This window comes from Balaenoptera musculus, chromosome 5 (genome assembly GCF_009873245.2).
Source record: "Balaenoptera musculus isolate JJ_BM4_2016_0621 chromosome 5, mBalMus1.pri.v3, whole genome shotgun sequence".
Taxonomy (NCBI): domain Eukaryota; kingdom Metazoa; phylum Chordata; class Mammalia; order Artiodactyla; family Balaenopteridae; genus Balaenoptera; species Balaenoptera musculus.
Window position 1 is genome coordinate 97,700,124 of NC_045789.1, and position 24,083 is coordinate 97,724,206.

Below are 24,083 nucleotides of genomic sequence, written 5' to 3' on the forward strand. Positions count from 1 at the left end.
TATCTCAGACTCAAGGACAAACAGGAGGACGACCAACAATTTCTGTAATATTATAAGGACACCACACATAATTTGTTTTCAAGAAATGAGAGTTTTTAAGTCTCTAAGTTATATTGGAATTATATTAAATTGCCATTTTTTGTAGGTAATAGAATGGTTGAAGGCCAGCAGTTGTATATGGCTCAACATAATTTATACAAAGGCAAGGGAATAGACTCAATTCTTTAGACCTATGTCATATGGAGAAAAGGGATGCATGAGAAACTGTGAAGACTTCACTGTGCATAGCTTTTGGGTTGTTCTGGACTGAATTGGGCTTCCCCAAAAGTCACATGTTGAAGTACCTCACCATGTGACTATTTGGAGATACCAACTTTTAAAGGGGTGATGAAGTTCAAGTGAGGCCCTGAGGATGGGCCTTAATCCAATCTGACTGGTATCCTTATAAGAAGAGGAAATTGGGACACACAGAGAGATACCAGGGATGCTCTGCACAGAGGAAAAACCACGCGAGGACACAGCGAGAAGGCAGCCATCTGCAGGTCAAGGAGAGAGGCCTCAGAAGGGATCAAACTTGTGGCACCTTGGTCTTAAACTTCTAGCTTCCAGAACTGTGAGAAAATAAAGTTCTGTTATTTAAACCACCTAGTCTGTGGTATTTGGTGTACATGGGTACATGGATATGTGGAGGGGAGCAGTAGGGGTGCAGGGAAAGAGGAAGGTGGGTAAGAGACAGGTTTTCAAAGCCCCCCTATGACCATGCCAAGGAATATGGCCTTTATTGTGAAAGAAAAGAGGGGTTGCTAATGATCTGAGGAACTGATATGAACACCTGTGATAAAATGGGTTGGTAATTCAAAGAATCCCTAAACTGAGATTCTACTGATGTTAAATTAGATTTTAGAGTGGCCGGGGGTCAAAATTACTCCTAAGAAGTCTCTTCTAAAAAAATTAATGATGGAAGAAAGAAACTGAAACAATCACTTACCAGCTTAAGAGAATAAGCTGCTTTGAGGTGGCAAGGCCACCAGCTAAAGTTTTAATGACAGCTCTCAAATATCATTAGTCTCCATCTGGCATGATGCGTTTTAAAGCAATGACATCAGCTATGGTTTTCTGTTATTGGTAGTATGAGAAGGCACTAAAAGTGTAAATATTTAATACTGGTTTATAATTAGCTTTTCTTTTGAGCCATTTATTTGATGTGAATCTTTAAGGAGACTCTATTCTTTTTTTTTTTTTTTAATTTTATTTATTTATTTATTTATTTATTTTTGGCTGTGTTGGGTCTTCGTTTCTGTGCAAGGGCTTTCTCTAGTTGTGGCAAGTGGGGGCCACTCTTCATCACGGTGCGAGGGCCTCTCACTGTCACGGCCTCTTGTTGTGGAGCACAGGCTCCAGACGTGCAGGCTCAGTAGTCGTGGCTCACGGGCCCAGTTGCTCCGCGGCATGTGGGATCTCCCCAGACCAGGGCTCGAGCCCATGTCCCCTGCATTAGCAGGCAGAGTCTCAACCACTGCGCCCCCAGGGAAGCCCTGTAATTAGCTTTTGATTGATTAGGACTAACTTCTTCCCCTTGACTTGGAGGCAGAGACAGACAAATGCATGTTCGACTTTGAGCTTCCTTCTAGCTCTGTGGCCTTGGACAAGTCACATTACTTTGCTCTAATCTTTCAAATAGGATTAAGTCTCCCTCTCTGCTGCCTTGCAGATGAGTGATGAGATGGGGTAAAAAGCCATTCCATGAGATTATCAGTATGTCAAACAGAATCACACTATGTTCATGGTGGGAAAAATCTCTATTTAAAACAAATGTTATAGAAAACAGCCTTGTGGTTGCCAAGGAGGAGGAGGGTGGGAGGGATGGGTTGGAAGTTTGGGATTAGCAGATGCAACGTATTATATATCAGATGGATAAACAACACGGTCTTATTGTATAGCACAGGGAACTATACTCAATATCCTGTGATAAACCGTAATGGAAAAGAATATGAAAAAATGTATATATATATATATATATATATATATAACTGAATCGCTTTGCTCTGCAGCAGAAATTAACACAACATTGTATATCAACTTTACTTCAATTAAATAAATTTTAAAAATGTTAATTGGAAATGTCTACTGAAGGATTAGTCAAGAACAGAGCTCTGTTAGAGAATAAGGAATCCTTTCCAGGAGTCCATATGGCAGGGTGGAAAATGTATGGGTTTTAGAGATGGGAACAACTTTAAATACCTACTCCATCCCTTAGTGCTCATAGGACATTGGATAAGTAACTCACCTCTCTCATTTGAAAAATGGGGACACATAGTAAGTACATGTAAAGTACTGGCACATAGTAGGTTCTTAATAAAAAGCCTCTACTAAACTCTTGTGGCAAACTGAGCAACTTTGGAGAAGTCATTTCATCAATTATTGGGACATGTATTCCACTGACCATTACTGAATACCTATTGGGTATGCAACAAAATAACTTAGGGAAATATTTATTTGTGTGTGTTCTCCACTCCCAACTTATCCCAAGAATGTTGCCTGGCTTTTTGTGCTTCCTTGTTTCAAGGTTGTATAGGCAGAGCAGGAAGCAGAAGTTTCTTGAAAATAATCCTTTTTCCTTTCTTTTCTGAAAGTCCAAGCCCAAGAGTATATGGTGGGAAAGGGGAGAATGCAGGGCCTTTGATGGGAGATTTCCCCAGACCTGGAGGGACTGGGGCTCAGGGATTGTGGATCTGTGAGAAGTGGAAACGCTCACTCTGTGTGACCAGACCTCGGAGGGGAGGGCTGCCTAGGATTGCTCAGACCCCAGGTTCCTGGCTAGACAGTGACTGCCAGTTCCCAAGCAGGGCTGGAAAGCAGAATCCTCAGACATCAAAGGGGCAGGCAATTTATAAAAGTGGGCATAGCTGACATGAAGGAAGACCTCGCCGGTATCGGTGTCTGTGGGAGTAGGAGCCTGATCATTTCTGAAAGTAAAGTTCCTGCTGCCATTAACTCTTAGAATCAAATTTAAGTTGTATTAAATAAAATGGAAAAATATGAAATTTCTTGCAGACCTGTGTTTGTAGATTGATTCAGACCTACTATAGTTGTAAGGCACTGGAAAATCTAAAGATGAATTCATTCGTACTCTCTGAAACTCACCCTGTGTGGGAACTGGTGGAAGTCATATGAGCCCTGCATGAATAATTGTCATTCAAAGCACCACAAGATCCTGATGTGGTATCGCACTGCAGGAAGAGTTTTCAGTCACAAGAGGTAGACAGCTGGATTTTGCAAAAGGCAGACAGCCAAGAGGATGGATAAAAATTTCCCCTGAAGGGATATATTAAAATACACTATCCCCCAATCACTGCGTGCCGCTACCACTATTATGTAATTGCCATAGCTGTAAACTGATAAAAATTTTGCAGACTCTGAAGTTCTTTGGGAAATATGCCTGTTTGATATGAAGTCTGGAAACTGGTGATGGAATAGGGAACTGCATGGTTATTGATTTCCATAAAAGTGCTTAGAGTTTTATCTCCATGGAGATTGAAAGCTGAGAAGGCTTTCAGAGGTCAACCAGCTCCTCTTGGACCTTCCATTCCCACCCCCTGTCATCTTAAGGGTTAAATCTGGATTTAGTGAGGCCTCAAGGTTGTTGTTTTGAAAGACCACTATGACAGTCAAGGCTTTGGTGTAGCACGTTTAGGAGACTGGGTCCAATGAGTATCTTCATCCCTTAGCTGCTGTGGCACCAACTACTGCCGTCTCCCACCTGGACAAACATCGCTTCCTAACTGGAGGTTTAGTCTCTGCCCCTGCTGTACAGATCGATTACTCATCTTAAATTATTATTCTAATAAACTACCAGGGAGTTACGTTCTCGTTACTTTCTTGTTTACAAAGTTTTAATGATTCCTCCATTAAAAAAAATCCAAACTTTGTGGTTTGGCATTCAAGGCTTTCTAGGATCTAGTTCCAACCACGTCTTTTTTTTTTTTTTTTAACCAAGTCTTTTTAAAATTTTTCCGGAAAATAACATAACTTTTTATTCATTATACATTTCTATAACAATATAACACTATTTTCTAACATTTTCTAGCTTAATGCATTTTCCTACATTTTCTTTTTTAGAATTTTCTTAATTTTTTTTTCTATTTTTAAATTAAGATACGATTGACATATAACATTATATTAGCTTCAGGTGTACAACATAATGATTCAGTAATTGTATATATTGTGAAAAAATCACCAAAATAAGTCTAGTTAACATCCATCACCAAACGTACTTATAATTTTTTGTTCTTGTGGTGAAAACTTTTAAGATCCAACCAAGTCTTTTGAGCTCATTTCCCTCTTTTTCTATGCACACCCTTTGTTCTACCAGGGCGGCTTTCCTGCTACTCCCCACATTGGTCTCTTTCATACTTTTGTTGAGATTCTTTTCACTGCCTGAATTTCCCCTCCCATTAATCCTCATCCACTCTTCAAGGCCAAGTGACACATTATCTCCTCTGAAGAGTCTTTCCTGGGTAAGGGATACAGAGCATCACATGGACTTGAGTTTGAGACATACTCTGCCCCTTACTTCCTGGAAGACTTCTGGCAGGTTACTGCTTTTCTCTAGGGCTCAGTTTGTTCATCTGTGAAATGGGCAAGTCAACACCCACCTTGTAACCTTATAAAGTACACATGGGTTATCATATTGTAAAGTGCTTAGCACAATTCCTTACACTTGGTATATGTCAAAGAATGTTACCTCTTACTCTGATTATTCCAGGGACCCAAGGTCTCCTTTTCTCTGAATTCCCATTCACTTTGAACCCCTCTTATAGCCTTCCTTGTAAACCTAATTTTGCATTTTAGACATAAGAGCACACATTTTATTTTCTCCACCCAATTGATGACTCCTTGAAGGTGGGATCATGTTTTATCCTAGCTTGTGCCCTTGCTTTGCCCTCTATACACAGGCCCTCAAACCATAGGCAGAGGTTGGCCTTTTGGGTGTGAAAGCCAAGACGGACAAGAATTTGCTTTGCTGTTACTTTTCTCTTCCTTCTAAAAATTGACAATAGTTTTAAGAAAAAAGTCAATTTCCTTTGACAGGAGAATCCCAGTTTGGGGGCTTTTGTTTCATAGAAATATGGAAGACAATTCGTGAGGTGACTGGTGGAGATTGATAAATTTCAATTAAATCTCGGGAAACGTCATTGGCTTGAAGGCCACATAGCCTCAACTCATTAGGCCAACCCAATCATTTTCCAGCATGCATTCCGAGTTGCATGGTTTGTGTGATACTCTTCGGAGAAAAGAAGTGGTTTCATATTCTAACAAGTTGGAAAACATTAGAGTCTAATGACCCACTCATGGAGAGACAGAGGACATGTTAAGGAACTAAAACATGTGAGAATTCCTGCAGTAAAGAAACCAGTATCTAATAGCTAGTAAGAATAACTAAAATTCGTGGAGCTCTTATATGCCAGACACGTTGATAGTAGGCCCTTTTCATGAATTCCCTAATTAAATCCTCAAAATGCCCCCATAAGAATGTATATAATGATCCTCACTTAACAGATGAAGAAACTGATGATTGAATGGGTCCAAGTTCACATGGCAGTTAAGGGGTGGAGCAGGGATCTGAAGTCAGATGTTTGTGACCCGAGAGCCTGAGTTTTGGTCCTCTGTGGTGTATAGTTTTTCACTTTCCCAAATTTGCCTGTCCAGGAAATACTTTTGGTTATTCCCTTATTAATAACCCATGAAACTGGTATTCCTTGAAATGCACTTGGGGAAATAGCACCTCAACACTCACAGGGAAGCAGCCATGACCTTTACATCTCTGTGCCTTTGTCCCCTGGCTTCTGCCTGGATGCTCTTGACCCCTTTGTCTCTCCCATGATATTTTACTCCTCCTCCAAGGTCTAGTTCAAATGCAACTAGAAGCTCTCTTTGATTTCAGCAGGCTGATTTGCAAAGCTCCTCTTTGTGTTTGCCATGAACTTTCCAGGCTGTTACCATTTGGTCTCTCTGTCAAGGGTCAAGTTCAAAGAGCCTTGGTTTATTGAATTACAATGGTGTCTTTTTCCCAGGTGCCCTAGGGGTTGATTCTGGAGTCTGGGGCTTCTCAGGTCCTGATCTACAGACTTGTGGTGTGAGGCTGTAGTTGGCAACCTGGGCTAAATCTGGTCCAAACTCTTTATAGGTTCAGACAGCGTGGCTCCTGCACTCCCTGGCAGCTCATTAGTTAATACTCTCCTCCCTTGTCCCTCGCAGATGTTGCCTCTCTCTCAGCCTCTCTGAGGTGAGGAGGCACGATTAGGTCACAATGGGCTGATCCTCAGTGTCCTTTTCGGGACAACCCTGACCTGCCCTTTCCAGGGCTCTGTCCAGGTTTCATCACAAAGCCCCCCAGTGGCTGTGCCTCAGATGAGTCAGCTGGCTTGGGGCTTCATTAGAAACTCTAATTGCCTTTTTTTTAAATTATTTTTTTAACATCTTTATTGGAGTATAATTGCTTTACAATGATGTGTTAGTTTTTGCTTCATAACAAAGTGAATCAGTTATACATACACATATGTCCCCATGTCTCTTCCCTCTTGCATCTCCCTCCCTCCTTTTTTGTTTTTGTCCTCTTTGGGGCCTCCTCGGGCCCAGAGGCGGGGCCTGGAGGGTCTGGCTTCCAGAAATGCTGCCAGCTGCCATGGGAGCCCAAGATGGGAAGTGCGCACTCCATCCCTGGCAGTCACCTCACGCCACACTGCGCATTTCGTGGCCACACCCATCCCCAGGGTACACTCAGGCGCCACGCAACCCCTGGCCATCCCAGCTCTCCGGCTGCCTGCGATGAGGTCACGGGGTGGGGTCCTGGAGACCCCCCTCCAAATAGGGTGGGGGCTTCCCCAACTGGCCTGGGAATGGCCAAGAGGACGAGAAGGAGGAGATGCTAATCATCTTGTCTGTCCAACCCACCGTTCCCTTTCTTGAGGTTGCATGGCTGGCTTGGACAGAACAGGAGGGAGAGAGGGAGAGCAGAGAGGGTCTGGGAAGGAGCAAGACAGCGAAGCCGCAGGCGGGGTCCCTCACTTCCTCCATTCACAAGTGCGGATGGAGAAAGGAAGTAATGCTTTCTCCCTGCGACCTTGACATGAGTTGATGGAACTGCCTTCTCGGTTTTCTACAATCACATCTTTCTCTCTGATCTGAATTTCTCTCCTTTCCCTGAGATCACAGAAGGCAGGGGAAGTCGCTGTAATCCACTTTATGTCATCAGAATTTGACACACAAGGAAAAACAGTCCAGAAACAGATCAACAGCTGGTACAGCAAAGCAGGTAGAGCCCTTTGCACCCCAAGAGCCACGTCTTTGGGGCAGCATCTCACTTTCTCACCCAGGCCTAACTGGCTTGTTGCTAGAGTTTCTGCAGCAGTGGGTTTCACAGACTGAGGTCGCTTAGATGTCCCAAACCACTCAAGCTCCAGCAAACCTACAGGGCTTTCTGAGTACATGTGTGTGCATGAGGAATGAATGTGAGCTCTGCTAAAATCGCACCCTGCTGGGGGGATTCGCAGATCCCTGTGGATATCTAGTTTTTTGCACCTGGAATTCTGCTTCGGAAAGACGGCAACACTGATAACAGAGACTTTCTCAAGGAAATAATAATGACACAGCAGACATTTACTTGCCCCTCCACCTAAAACCACAGGATGCTTCTCCTGTGACCCATGCACAGAAAAACCAGGACTGTCTTAGGCTCTCTGCTCCCTACCTGTTTCTGAGGCACAATCAAGAAGACACAGCCACCCTATTCAGATGAGAGCATTGCCAGTCAATGAAAACTTCACAGATTTTGAGTTGAACTTTTTCACTCTGCCCGGGACACAACATCTATAACGGTCTTCTCATGTCACTCCAAAGGAAAAGTCAAAGGATTTAATTAACTTTTAAAAAACATAGGCTGCAAAACAAGTTTATAAGAAGTCAGAGTAAGCACACTTCAGAGACCTTCTGGAAGGATGTTAAAATCTTCCATGGGAAAGATTTCTGAGTTAATAGAAAGATCATAGCTCCGGAAGTTGAGTTGCATATAATGGGATAAGAAAACATAGGTAATCTGACCTTTGCAATAAATGAGCCCATCACCACACTGGCAAATGCTAGGTGCATCAGATTGGAGATTTTGAAGATCTGCACACACTTTCTGAGAGAAATGGCATTTTTCATACAGTCAAAAATAGTTCACAGCTGTTCCTGCGACAAGCGGAATGAAAGTAGGAGGAAACACTACAGCTGAGGTTTTCCGACCTCTGACTTATCATTTGTTGACATACTTTCTACAAGTTCCCCATTTCTCTACAAGTAGCTGTCTTAAGTCTTTCCAGTAAATATTGTTGACAAAGGCCAAGTAGAAGGGGAAAAAAAAGAGAAAAACTGCAGTGAAAAATAGAAGCTTACCTTTTCTAGGCATTGCTGACATCAAACCTTCCCCCAAATCATGAGGCTTTCTTGTTTTGGTTGTCCCATGAGTTTAGAAACCATTAAAAAAGTTTACAGCAAAAATATGTGTTTATCATTCAAAGCGGCTTCAAAACAACACAAAAAAAAACTTGGTGAAAAATAAAGTGCTCGTCTGCGCGTGAGAATGCTTTTGAAGCTTGGAGTTCATGCTGCTGTGCAAAGTTTTGCAACTGTCTTTCTCAGTTTAAAAAACCTCCCTCCCCTCCCAGGCACTTGCCAACTTCTATAATTTAAAGCAACTGTGATCCTTCCCATAATACTCACATTTCAAAGAGCTTAATATATACTCTTGTTAGGAATCAGTGGGAGTAGGTGACGTCCTTCTGCAAACCTCAGGCTAAGGCAAATGAAAAGCAAGGGTTTCAGATATCTAAACAGTTCTGTTTCTCTCTTTTATGCATTGCTCTTCTCACCGTGTTCCTTCAAGTGGCTTTTGTCTTTTAAAGTGATGCCTTAAGACCAAGTGGTATCACTTCACTGGAAGCAAAAAGCACATAGGAAAGTTTAGGTCCCACTTATGGAGCAATAATGCTAGTGAAATTGTGTTTAAACATCACTTTTGCTGACACAATTATTTCCATACAATTTCTCCCTAATGTATCTGTTTGAAAATTTAAATTAGTGTACATTATGTTTTACTAAGAGGGGAAAATGTCTAAAATGATGTTATTTGCATTGGTCTTATTTTAACCTTCATTCTGTATGCAAATCATAACTCGGGGAAGGAAATTTGCTTTGCAGGCTTTCCGTGTAGCTGAAGAAATCTTCTGACATTAAGTCTGTGACCAGTGTTAGCAATTTTTACGATTTCCACCACCCTTACCAAACTGCCATTAATCTCTCTCTCTCTCACACACACACACACACATTTGTGAATTGACATTTCAGCAAACGTAAAGTGTGGTCAACTGAAAATGGTGATTTAAAAAATATTTATAGTCTATCTTAAAGCATGTCTTGCTCAGCACCTGATAAATGGTAAGTGCTTAATAAATATTTACTGAATGAATAAAGTATTGTGTAGGCTCAGATCAACCAACAGTTTTGACAATTTTGGTTTGCATATATGTTCCCATAAGGAAGGTTAATATGTCAAAGCTTGTACAGAGAGTAAGCATACGACAATGTGTACCTCTGCCAGATTTAATGAATGGTTATGGTATAATAAAATTCCCTAAATGAATACAGAAAACATTCATTAAACAAATAAACCACTCAATGGAGAATCAAAATGTTGACACAGGCACAATCCATTAAGTAAGCTCACTGTGTAAACTGACATAAATAAATTTTGAGACAAAGACCTCGTTCATTGTTTCAAAAACTACAGATTATTTTCCACTGTGTTTTTGAGTCATCTTAAGTAACTATTATTATGCTATGGATAGAGGGTAATACCTCTGAAATAGTGTAAAGAGAGAAAGGATCGGAAACTACAGGGAAACGGTCAGGTTTCAGATTTCCTTTGCTATAAAAGCAGAGAACAAGGTGGAGCATATTTTTTGCTCTGGCTTCTACTGAGGAGACGTCCAGAGGCACAAGCACAGGTGGTGTCACAGACCTGGATCAACCATTCCAGATATATCTGGGTCAATCTGTTCCAGATTCCAGTAACACATCTCTGATGTGTTACTTAATTTCTTTAAGTGTTGGTTTCCTTAATTGTGAAAGATTAAATACAAATATGTTCAAACAACTGATTTGCATGTATACACCTAATACTGCATTTTTCAATAATATTAATAAGCACCTCACTACGTATAAGGTACTTAGCAAGACCTATTTATGAGTCACCTTGATGTAACACAGCGCCTAGCGTTATTTCCCCTGACCAGTACCAAAATTGGTAATGGACATGGGCTGCTGCTCTAACAAAATCCTAAACTTGGTGGCATTGGCCTAATAGTCACGAGGTGGGTGGCAAGGAAACTGATACCAAATGCTGGAAAGGTGAGATGCTATGTTTTGCAGCGACAAAACATTTGGTTAAACTGACACCCACCACAACTTGGAAGGTTCTGTGTGCCAAGTAACCTTGTAGATCTAGAAGGGGAAAATGCGGGGAAAATCGTTAGTTGTGTGTGGTGGCCACTATTGACTGCATTGGCAAGTGTTTCAAGAATGAGATGAGCCCCAGAAAGAAATAGATAAATTACAAAGAGAAATAAAAGGGAATAGAAACAGTACATAAATTTGATGGCTTGCAAGACACTGCCAATTTTTTTGAGGGACTTATATTGTTAAAATAACCGTAAGCCTATCTGAAAAATGTCATGAAAGACTGAAAACCACTTCTTCCACTAGCAGGAGGTGGACTGTTGGCTGCGTGGAGGGCCAGCTCTACAACACACACCTCAGAGGTGGACAAGGGGACCCTCTCGGAAGGCACAACTTCTGGCCATAGGGAAAAACAGACAAGGAGTTCCCCAAGAGAGCAGATCTGGTGCCTTATGAAGAATCTTCTCTACCCACAAGGCAGAGGGTGGGTGTGTCAGCCTGGCCATATGCAGTATCAATGACTGCTGTGTGTCTCCCATTTTTTCCTTTTCTGGACAGGAATTTTTATTATAGTTATCCTATTGCTATTTTGACATTTGTACTTTGTGTGTATTTGTGTTTGTGTGTGTGTGAGAGAGAGAGCACACTTGTTATTCTGGTTTATCGATCACTTTCTTTTTGGTTCATAGGACACTGGATCAAGAGATGCCACATCCAGACTTAGACAAGAACAGGAACTTTACAGAACCAGGAGTCCTGGACTTTGAGCTGGATGCAATGACCAGATGGGAGTTCCTTTGGGGAGGGGTAAGTGTGCTCTGTGTTTGAAAAGAGGGAAGGAAATCTCGATATATTTGGTGACCAGAGAGTAAACTATAGAGGATACTTTTAGTGTTTACTGGTGTCTACATTTTCCTCACCATTTCCCAGCCTCTCCTGTAGTTTGGTTGACCATGTGACTGATTTCTGGGCGATGGGATTTGACCAAAAGTAATGTAGGTTAATTGTGGGCTGAGGTAGGTAGAAACTGGTATACCTACGCCACATTCTTTCTTTCTCCCTGTCTACAGGGCAAGAAGCAAAAGACTCAGAGGTGCTGAAGCCCTATAATAGAAGGAACCCCACGCCTCAAGGCATCCTTTAGAGGCCTGCTACCCAGGAAAGCTGTGTGACCTGCATCAGACATTATTCAGTAATATGCAAACCTAGATTGAGTTCCCCCACTGAGTTTGGGGGTTTATTTGTCAGAGTTAGCTAGCATCAGTTACTCTAACACAGATAGCTATCTTGAAAGATTCTTGGAAGACCGATTGAGATAATAGAGGTAAAGAATGCAGAACAGGGCCTGACACAACAATAAGTGTTCAACAAATGATAGTTATTTTCATATTAACCATAATTTCTCACTTTCTTGCTCTTGCAAAATGAGTCTAGCTAAATGCCAGTTGTGAGTACTTCTATAAATTTAGGTTTTCTACATTGTGTGCTAATTGGCAAGATAAACTGGAAACCATGGAAAGATTAGGGAGAGAAATAGATGTTGAAAACAAAATTTATTCCCTGTCTTTCAAAATATATGCATTTATTAAGAAAATTGCCCAGTGGTTTACTGTCAGATTTCAGAAGCAACCTTCAACTCAGGGGATAAAGAAAGTTATAAATTCCAAGTTACAAGTTAAGTAATCTCCTTAACCTTTAACTAGTAAACTCCAAAAAAAAAAACCATTTGTTTTACTATGTATACAGAACAAAGCCATCATCCTGACATTGACTGTTCCAGGCTACTCCTCTGTAGAAATGGGTAAATATCTCATTAATACTAGTTGAGAGCTAACTTTTCTGAAAATTGCCCCCCACTCAGGCCATGTGTTTTTTTATACTGTCTTTGAACAGAGGTATAGAAAGCCCTGGTTGATATATTTTGTTTCTACCTCAGGTATTTTGAGCAATTCCCAATGGACATGTGGCTTCCTTCATTCCACAAACTCAAAAAGAGGCAGGCCTTTTTCTCTTCTACTATTTTAAAGCAACAGCAACAATAATTACAATTTGTTGAGCACTAACTACATACTAGGCACTGTTTTATGTGCTCTGTAAATGTATTAACTCATTTTATCCTTTCAATAATCCTATAAGGTAGATACTAACATTATCATCATTTTATGGCTGGGGAACCTAAAGCACAGAGAGATTAGGTGACTAATTCCAGTCACACAGCCAGTAAGTAGCAAAGCTGGGATTTGAACCAAGTTGTCTGGTTCCAGTACCTAAACTTTTGAATGCTGGTTAAAACACATTCTTCATGCCAAATAAAGAAAATATGCTTACATCATGTATTTTCCTTAGCATCCACTGCATTGGAGTACTGATTACTTCTGAAAGACACTCTAAACTCTTAGAGGCAGCAGGTTGTTTTTCTTGGAAAACATGTACTTCCTTATCTGAATGTAATTACAAAGTTTGAACATTTTTCATATATTAAGATTTGTGTTCTTATAGTTGACTTTATTTCTTCCCCTTTGCATGCATCAAAGCAGCCAAGTTTCCAATTATATCCTGAATCCCAGGTGGTTTCATCTGGATTTTATAATAAAGCCTTTGCTGAGTTTTATCAAACATGTGAAGACATCGAGGAAGAGGCCAAAGAAGAAATGAACCTTGTTGGGAAACTTCATCTTCCTCTTGGAAGATATTATTAAAGGTTGGAGATTGGAGATCAAATGAAATGTTATTTATTGAGAGTGGTAGGAAATACAGTCATCTCTCAGTACCCATGGGGATTGGTTCCAGGACTCTGGCAGATACCAGAATCTGAGGATGTCCATGTCCCTTATATCAAATGATGTAGTATTTGCATATAACCTACCCAAATCCTCCCTGTATACTTTAAATCATCTCCAGAATACTTATAATACCTAATACAAAATAAATACTATGTAAATAATTATAAATCAGTGTAAATGCTATGTAAACAGTTGCTGGTATGAAGCAAATTCAAGTTTTGCTGTTTAGAACTTTCTGGAATTAAAAAAAATTTCTATCCATGGTTGGTTGAATTTGCAGGTGTTGAACTGGTGGATATGGAGGGCTGACTGTAATTCAATCCTAACTTCAAGGTGCAGCCACATAGGAGGTGCTGATCTTCTCCAAATTGTCAGGTAGTACACAGATGTGTATTTTGTGCTTATCACTGTTGGGTATTGGAGACACAGATGGAGCAGAAGACATTTCTTTGAGTTTTCAGTCTCTGGCTAACTCATCATGGATTTTGGTCATGGGGAGCAAATCTGAACTCCCTTTTTACTTTCTTAGTGATATAGGGTAGCAGATCAGCCTATAGAAAATAGTCAAAATTAGGAAAGGAGATGACTTATTTGTAGATCCAGGATCACAGATTTGGAAGAAGATTTGAGGGTGTTTTAATTCACTCTCATACTATTCATGATCCATCTGCATAGCTTTGACAGTTGGCTACTCCATTCTGCTTGATGATTCCCAGGGGAAGGAACCACAACAAAACATAGAAGAATCCTCTAAGTAACAGTGACTATTCCTGCTCCATTTTCCACCCATAAAAGCCTTTACAATATCTGAAGGCAACTCTCAGCCTCCCTCCTCCACCACAACTTCCTCTTCCTTTTTCCATGTTCAATGATTCTGGCGCTTTCAACTGTTCTTCATGCAACATGATGGCAATTAGTTCACCATCTTGGTTGGTTGCCCTCCAGTGAATCAATATCCAATTAATGGCTAAATGACTCATGAGCACTGTTGTAAGGTTACCAAGAAATCAACAGCTTGAGGTACAGTCTCTCAAATCTGCCTTAAAATGTACCTCAAAATGAGGTACAATCTCATTTTCCCACCCTTCGCCCCTGTATGTATGGCTCACCTATATCACAGAATTTTGAGGTGCCTTACTCAGCTCCTGACTTTCTTCCCTCTGCAGCGTCTTCTTTCATGAGTTGGTCATTCACCATTTAGAATCTGCAGAACCAACCCAGCTCTCTCCCCTGGCATCATTCCTGATTTTCTGATGCCTGCTAACTCTCACTTCCTGGAGATAGTACATTCCCTTTAGGTTTAATATCTCTAAAGCAAATCTATTTTCACTCAAACCCACTTCTCCTGAGTTGCATAATTCTGTCATTACTACCACAATCTTCGACATTCACAGAAAGATAGACAAGATGAAAAGGCAGAGGGCTATATACCAGACGAAGGAACAAGATAAAACCCCAGAAAAACAACTAAATGAAGTGAAGATAGGCAACCTTCCAGAAAAAGAATTCAGAATAATGATAGTGAAGATGATTCAGGACCTCAGGAAAAGAATGGAGGCAAAGATCGAGAAGATGCAAGAAATGTTTAACAAAGACCTAGAAGAATTAAAGAACAAACAAACAGAGATGAACAATACAATAACTGAAATGAAAACTACACTAGAAGGAATCAATAGCAGAATAACTGAGGCAGAAGAACGGATAAGTGACCTGGAAGACAGAATGGTGGAATCCACTGCTGCAGAACAGAATAAAGAAAAAATAATGAAAAGAAATGAAGACAGCCTAAGAGACCTCTGGGACAACATTAAATGCAACAACATTCGCATTATAGGGGTCCCAGAAGGAGAAGAGAGAGAGAAAGGACCAGAGATAATATTTGAAGAGATTATAGTCAAAAACTTCCCTAACATGGGAAAGGAAATAGCAACCCAAGTGCAGGAAGTGTAGCAAGTCCCATACAGGATAAACCCAAGGAGAAACATACCGAGACACATAGTAATCAACTTGGCAAAAATTAAAGACAAAGAAAAATTATTGAAAGCAGCAAGGGAAAAATGGCAAATAACATACAAGGGAACTCCCATAAGGATAACAGCTGATTTCTCAACAGAAACTCTACAAGCCAGAAGGGAGTGGCATGATATACTTAAAGTGATGAAAGGGAAGAACCTATAACCAAGATTACTCTACCCAACAAAGTTCTCATTCAGATTCGATGGAGAAATCAAAAGATTTACAGACAAGCAAAAGCTAAGAGAATTCAGCACCACCAAACAAGCTCTACAACAAATGCTAAAGGAACTTCTCTACATGGGAAACACAAGAGAAGAAAAGGACCTACAAAAAAACCCCCCAAAACAATTAAGAAAATGGTAATAGGAACATACATATCGATAATTACCTTAAACGTGAATGGATTAAATGCTCCAACGAAAAGACACTGGCTTGTTGAATGGATACAAAAACAAGACCCATCTATATGCTGTCTACAAGAGACCCACTTCAGACCTAGGGACACATACAGACTGAGAGTGAGGGGATGGAAAAAGATATTCCATGCAAATGGAAATCAAAAGAAAGGTGGAGTAGCTATACTCATATCAGATAAAATAGACTTTAAAATAAAGAATGTTACAAGAGACAAGGAAGAACACTACATAATGATCAAGGGATCAATCTAAGAAGAAGATATAACAATTATAAATATATATGCACCCAACATAGGAGCACCTCAATACATAAGGCAACTGCTAACAGCTATAAAAGAGGAAATCGACAGCAACACAGTAATAGTGGGGGACTTTAACACCTCACTTACACCAATGGACAGATCATCCAAAATGAAACTAAATAAGGAAATAGAAGCTTTAAATGACACAATAGACCAGATAGATTTAATTGATATTTATAGGACATTTCATCCAAAAACAGCAGATTACACTTTCTTCTCAAGTGCACACGGAACATTCTCCAGGATAGATCACATCTCGGGTCACAAATCAAGCCTCAGTAAATTTAAGAAAATTGAAATTATATCAAGCATCTTTTCTGACCACAACGCTATGAGATTAGAAATGAATTACATTATAATTATAATTATTTATAATTATAATTATAATTATAATTAATTATATGTTCTGGTATAATGTTATAAGTAATAATCCTAGTTATTACTTTAAAATGTATATCTCAGAAATAACAAATTTTCTTGTCAACTGCATTATTATGAACTTTCATCAAATCTTTAACCGTGGTCATTTTTAAGTCTTTTGTCATTTACAGACAGTTCTGGGTGTACTCTGATGATTTTGCAAATATGTTCCTATAAAAGGGTTTCATCTTCAAGAAATTCATGGAAAAGACTCTGACAAGTACAGGTTTCTGGTAACTGACTGTACTGCTGAACTGAATGAATAAGCATTTTCAGAACTCTAATGAAAAACTGATGAACTCATAAAAGTGCTAACAAAATATCAAGATGAAAAAAAAAATGAATTACATGGGACTGAGTGAACTGATGAGGATGAGTATAATTTTTGTGACATTCTGTCTGAATTAAAAAAAAAAAAAAATCCCACAAGGACTCAGAGGCAAAGAATATACAAATCAATTTTCACTGCAAAGTAAAGGAGCTGTTACAGTGGAGGATTACTGGACTGAATGTCAATATTATGACATAGTATGAGTGTGTTTCATGTTTGGTAACTGCAATCATTGTTGCTTTTGTTGTGGTCATCCATGTACAATGCTTGGTGTCAGTCTATTTATCTCTTGTAAAAATAAAATACAGTGTGTGTGTGTGAAAAAAAAAAAAAAAAAAAAAAAAAAAAAAAAACCAAAAAAAAAAAAAAAAAAAAAAAAAAAGAAATGAATTACAGGGGAAAAAACGTAAAAAATAAAAACACATGGAGGCTAAAGAATACATTACTAAATAACCAAGAGATCACTGAAGAAATCAAAGAGGAAATCAAAAAATACCTAGAGACAAATGACAATGAAAACACGACGATCCAAAACCTATGGGATGCAGCAAAAGCAGTTTTAAGTGGGAAGTGTATAGCTATACAAGCCTACCTCAAGAAACAAGAAAAATCTCAAGTAAACAATCTAACCTTACACCTAAAGGAACTAGAGAAAGAAGAACAAACAAAACCCAAAGTTAGCAGAAGGAAAGAAATCATAAAAATCAGAGCAGAAACAAATGAAATAGAAACAAAGAAAACAATAGCAAAGATCAATAAAACTAAAAGCTGGTTCTTTGAGAAGATAAACAAAATTGATAAACCATTAGCCAGACTCAACAAGAAAAATAGGGAGAGGACTCAAATCAATAAAATTAAAAGTGAAATAGGAGAAGTTACAACAGACACCGCAGAAATATAAAGCATCCTAAGAGACTATTACAAGCAACTCTATGCCAATAAAATGGACAACCTGGAAGAAAAGGACAAATTCTTAGAAAGGTATAACCTTCCAAGACTGAACCAGGAAGAAACAGAAAATATGAACAGACCAATCACAAGTAATGAAATTGAAACTGTGATTAAAAATCTTCCAACAAACAAAAGTCCAGGACCAGATGGCTTCACAGGTGAATCCCATCAAACATTTACAGACGAGCTAACACCCATCTTTCTCAAACTCTTCCAAAAAATAGCAGAGGAAGGAACACTCCCAAACTCATTCTATGAGGCCACCATCAACCTGATACCAAAACCAGACAAAGATACTACAAAAAAAGAAAATTACAGACCAATATCACTGATGAATATAGATGCAAAAATCCTCAACAAAATACTAGCAAACAAAATCCAACAATACATTAAAAGGATCATACACCACGATCAAGTGGGATTTATCCCAGGGATGCAAGGATTCTTCAATATACACAAATCAAACAATGTGATACATCATATTAACAAATTGAAGAATAAAAACCATATGATCATCTCAATAGATGCAGAAAAAGCTTTTGACAAAATTCAACACCCATTTATGAAAAAAACTCTCCAGAATGTGGGCATAGAGGGAACCTAGCTCAACATAATAAAGGTCATATACGACAAACCCACAGCAAACATCATTCTCAATGGTGAAAAATTGAAAGCATTTCCTCTAAGATCAGGAACGAGACAAGGATGTCCACTCTCACCACTATTATTCAACATAGTTTTGGAAGTCCTAGCCACGGCAATCAGAGAAGAAAAAGAAATGAAAGGAATACAAATTGGAAAAGAAGAAGTAAAACTGTCACTGTTTGCAGATGACATGATACTATACATAGAGAATCCTAAAAATGCCACCAGAAAACTACTAGAGCTAATCAATGAATTTGGTAAAATTGCAGGATACAAAATTAATGCACAGAAATCTCTTGCATTCGTATACACTAACGATGAAAAATCTGAAAGAGAAATTATGGAAACACTCCCATTTACCATTGCAACAAAAAGAATAACATACCTAGGAATAACCCTACCTAGGGAGACAAAACACCTGTACTCAGAAAACTATAAGACACTGATGAAAGAAATTAAAGATGATACCAACAGATGGAGAGATATACCATGTTCTTGGATTGGAAGAATCAATATTATGAAAATGACTATACTACCCAAAGCAATCTACAGATTCAATGCAATCCTTATCAGATTACCAGTGGCATTTTTTATGGAACTAGAACAAATCATCTTAAAATTTGTGTGGAGACACAAAAGATCCCGAATAGACAAAGCAGTCTTGAGGGAAAAAAACGGAGCTGGAGGAATCAGACTCCCTGACTTCAGACTATACTACAAAGCTACAGTAATCAAGACAATATGGTACTGGCACAAAAACAGAAACATAGATCAATGGAACAAGATAGAAAGCCCAGAGATAAACTCACGCACCTATGGTCAATTAATCTATGACAAAGGAGGCAAAGATATACAATGGAGAAAAGACAGTCTCTTCATTAAGTGGTGCTGGGAAAACTGGACAGCTACATGTAAAAGAATGAAATTAGAACACTCCCTAACACCATACACAAAAATAAACTCAAAATGGATTCGAGACCTAAATGTAAGACCGGACACTATAAAACTCTTAGAGGAAAACATAGGAAGAACACTCTTTGACATAAATCACAGCAAGATCTTTTTTGATCCACCTCCTAGAGTAATGGAAATAAAAACAAAAATAAACAAATGGGACCTAATGAAACTTAAAACTTTTGCACAGCAAAGGAAACCATAAACAAGACGAAAAGACAACCCTCAGAATGGGAGAAAATATTTGCAAACGAATCAATGGGCAAAGGGTTAATCTCCAAAATATATAAACAGCTCATGCAGCTCAATGTTAAAGAAACAAACAACCCAATCCAAAAATGGGCAGAAGGCCTAAATCGACATTTCTCCAAAGAAGATGTACAGATGGCCAAGAAGCACATGAAAAGCTGCTCAATATCACTAAGTATTAGAGAAATGCAAGTCAAAACTACAATGAGGTATCACCTCACACCAGTTAGAATGGCCATTATCAGAAAATCTACAAACAACAGACGCTGGAGAGGGTGTGGAGAAAAGGGAACCCTCTTGCACTGTTGGTGGGAATGTAAATTGATACAGCCACTATGGAGAACAGTATGGAGTTCCTTAAAAAACTAAAAATAGAATTACCCTATGATCCAGCAATCCCACTACTGGGCATATACCCAGAGAAAACCGTAATTCAAAAAGACACATGCACCCGAATGTTCATTGCAGCACTATTTACAATAGCCAGGTCATGGAAGCAACCTAAATGCCCATCAACAGATGAATGGATCAAGAAGATGTGGTACATATATACAATGGAATATTACTCAGCCATAAAAGGAACGAAATTGAGTCATTTGTTCAGACGTGGATGGATCTAGAGACTGTCATACAGAGTGAAGTAAGTCAGAAAGAGAAAAACAAATATCGTATATAAATGCATGTATGTGGAACCTAGAGAAATGGTACAGATGAACCGGTTTGCAGGGCAGAATTTGAGACACAGATGTAGAGAACAAACGTATGGACACCAAGGGGGGAAAACCGCGGTGGGGTGGGGATGGTGGTGTGCTGAATTGGGCGATTGGGATTGACATGTATACACTGATATGTATACAATTGATGACTAATAAGAACCTTCAGTATAAAAAAACAAACAAACAAACCTAAAAAACAACTAATACTAAACTTTCTTTGGGTTATTTGTATGGAAATATGTTAATATAAATGTTTCAGACATTACATGAAATTTCTAAAAATCTTATATGTTCTGGTATAATGTTATGTCATAATTCTAGTTATTACTTTAAAGTGTATATCTCAGAAGTAACTAAATTTCCTTGTCAATTGCATTATTATAACTTTCATCAAATTGTTAACCGTGGTCATTTTTAAGTCTTTTGTCATTTACAGACAGTTCTGAGTGTACTCTGATGCTTTTGCAAAAATGTTCCTATAAAAAGTGTTCATCTTCAAGGAATTCATGGAAAAGACTCTGACAAGTACAGGTTTCTGGTAACTGACTCTACTGCTGAACTGAATGAATAAGCATTTTCAGAACTCTAATGGAAAACTGATGAATTCATAAAAGTGCTAACAAAAGATCAAGATAAAAAAATTAATTACATGGGACTGAGTGAACTGATGAGGATGATTATAATTTTTGTGACTATCTGTTTGAATAAAAAAAAAATCCCACAAGGACTCAAGAGACAAAAAATATACAAATCAATTTTCACTGCAAAGTAAAGGAGCTGTTACAGTGGAGGATTACTGGACTGAATGTCAATATTATGACATAGTATGAGTGTGTTTCGTGTTTGGTAATTGCAATCATTGTTGCTTTTGTTGTGGTCATCCATTTACAATGCTTGGTGTCAGTTTATTTATCTCTTGTAAAAATAAAATACAGTGTGTGTGTGTGAAAAAAAAATACCACAGTCCTCTCAGGTTCTCAGGCTTTTAAACATATGTTATTGCTTTTACTCCCTCTTCTACTCCCCTAAGACATCCCATCATTAAATCCTTATTGTCGTTTCTTTATTATGTTTCTAAAATCTGACATCCTGGAGCACTTATTTACTGCAATTTATTTACCCCAGTGTCTCTCTGGACTGTTGTCTATGGAATCATATTCTGAAATGTCCCATGGAGAGGGACATAATGGTGAAACAAGTTTGCATGATACTAGTTATATATGGGAATCTCTTAGTCTGCTTGGCCTGCTATAACAAAGTGGTGGCTTAAATAACAGACATTTATTTTCTCACAGTTCTGGAGGCTGGAAGGCTGAGATCAGAGTGCCAATATAAGAAGTCTCTTCCCATCTTGTAGAGGTGCTTTCATGTTGTGCCCTCACATGGTAGATGGCCTTGGCGTCTCTTCCTTTTCTTATAGGGCACTTGTCTCATCATGATGGCCCTCCTCTCATGACATCGAAATTTAATTATCTCCCAAAGGCTCCATTTCCAAATACCATCACATTAAGTGTTAGGATTTCAACATGTGAATTTGGAAGGAACACAATTCAGTCTATAACATTCTGCCCCTGACCCCACAAAATTCATATTGTGCTTACATGCAGAATACATTCATTCCTTCCCAATAGCCCCCAAAGTCTTAACTCATTCCAGGATCAACTGAAGTCTAAAGTACAAATTCTCATCTAAATACCATCAAATCAAATGTGGGTGAGACTTGAAGTATGACTCATCCTAAGGCAAAATTCCTCTCCAGCTGTGAACCTGTGAAACCAAATACGTTATGTGCTTCCAAAATACAATAGTGGAACAGCATAAGACAGTCTCATTCCAAAAGGGAGAAATAAGAAGGAAGCGGTGATGGGCCCAAGAAAGTCCAAAACATAGCATGTCAGTTTGCATTAGATCTTAAGACTCTAGGATAATTCTCTTTGGTTCAATGCTCTGCCCTTCGGACTCACTGGGGTGGTTGTCATCACCATGTCTTAGTGGGGTAACACAACCCATGTGGCTTTGCTGCTGGTGGTCCCACCCTGTGAAACAGAGGTGGAGGCAGCTTTGTCTCATGCACCTGTGCATTCTGAGCCTGCCATGAGAGTGGCAACACTGATGGTCTCTGAATTGCGTTGGAGATTCTTCTTCCCTTTTCTTGAAAGATAGCACATGTTTACTAATACTAATCCTATCGTGAGCCCACCCTCATGACTTCATCTAAACCTAATTGCCTCCTAAAGTCTCCATCTCCAAATACCATCACATTGGGGGTTGAAATTTCAACATATGAATTCTGGGTTGACACAATTCAGTCCATAGCACTCTCTAAGAAGGGTGTATCACTTAGCTATTTCTATGTAAAAAAACAAAACAAAACAAAAAACCCCCCACAGCTTTTAAAACAGCTTTTTAGTGGCTTTTAAAACAGCAGTCATTTATTATTCCTCATGAACCTGTTGGTCGACTGGACAGTTCCACTGATCTTGGCTGTGCTTGGCTAGGCAGTTCTGGTCTTGGCAGGCACTCCTTCATATGTCTTGTGGTCTGCTGGCTGTTGGCTTATCTTGGATGGCCTTGGCTATGGCACATGACTCTTTTCCATGGCTCTCATTCTCCAGAAGGATAGTCTGGACATGTCCTCAGGTAATTGTAAGAGTCTAAGAGAACAAGTTGAAATACGCAACTCATTTTTCAAGTTTTTGCTTGCATCAAGTTTGCTATTGACTCATTGGCCAAAGCAAGTCACATGTTCAAGCCCAGGGTCAGCATTAGAGTCTACCATATCTGAATTGATATGGATGCAAGAATGTGCGAAAGTTTGTGTCATGGGTGCTATCAATCTTCCACTAAAGGGAAAAAATATTCCACCTTTTTTCCTAAAGAAACACTTGATTCAAAGAATGCCTATTTTGAGGCACACATTATGGTACAAATATTGTGCAAAGCAGATTTAGGAAGAGGCTGTTCTAAGGTAATTACACTTATTGGGAGAAAGGGAATTTTCCACCCCTCTGCTCACATCTCATCTTCAGCCCTTAGGAGAGAAAGAGATAATACTACTACTTTTTCTTTCCATAATCTTCCTTTCCTTGCCTAGTGTCCCTCTAATAGAGAAAATGTTGGTCCAAGACTTGGTCTGCTTGGTCCAAGACTGAAATTTACTGGCCAGAGTTCACTGGGTGGAGACACATCCTTGACGGCCTGGGGCTTTGTTGTCTGAGCTCTCTTCTGATTCTGTGATAGATCAGGGGATGACTTCTGCTCTCAGGGCTGGGCAAAGACAACTATCCTGTTTACCCGTTCACTTCCTCTTCCCCTGGTGAGGTGTGTGGTTTTCAATTTCCTATTTCCATGTAATAACAGGAAAGTCATCTCCCCAGAGATGGGTCCACCATTCTTTCACTCTGTTAGACTTTTGGACCAAACAGTTGCTTAAGTAAGTGGGTTTGGCATTGGTTTGTGGATTTGGGGGTGGAAGATGGAAAGTAGCAATGCTCATTTGGAATATGAAGCATAAACCTTGTGCTTCAACACTAAGCATGAGAAAAGATCAGCTTTCAGTCTCCTTGACTAGGGTGTGGTATGAATAGGCATTTGCAAAGCTATTAAATAGCATTATTTTATTCCTCACTTGGCCACTAATTTTTATGTACATAGTTCTCTTGTCCCAGCAAAACCCTGCCTACAAGGACACTCAATGCTTTCAAGCTGTAATCATTTATCTCGCTCACAGGGTATTTATCACTTTCTGCTTTATGTCAGTTCTTTATACGACTGCTTTTTTTTTTCATATTAAAGTATAAGTT

At 39.2% G+C, this 24,083-nt stretch overlaps 1 protein-coding gene across 3 annotated transcripts in view; it reads right to left on the reverse strand.

Moving 5' to 3' along the window:
• C1QTNF7 (C1q and TNF related 7) overlaps positions 1-8,834 on the reverse strand; it is a 129,821-nt gene extending 120,987 nt beyond the window's left edge. Inside the window, exon 1 of one of the 3 annotated variants that reach the window (XM_036851946.1) lies at positions 8,764-8,834. Coding sequence is in view for 1 of the 3 variants with exons in the window: in XM_036851938.1 (XP_036707833.1) it covers positions 8,437-8,458 (22 nt within the window). In the remaining 2 variants the exon portion in view is untranslated. Of the gene's footprint in view, positions 1-8,436; positions 8,658-8,763 lie in introns of those variants that run through there. The other 2 variants (XM_036851938.1, XM_036851941.1) reach the window with 2 other exon arrangements.
• Between the last annotated feature and the right edge of the window lie 15,249 nt (positions 8,835-24,083).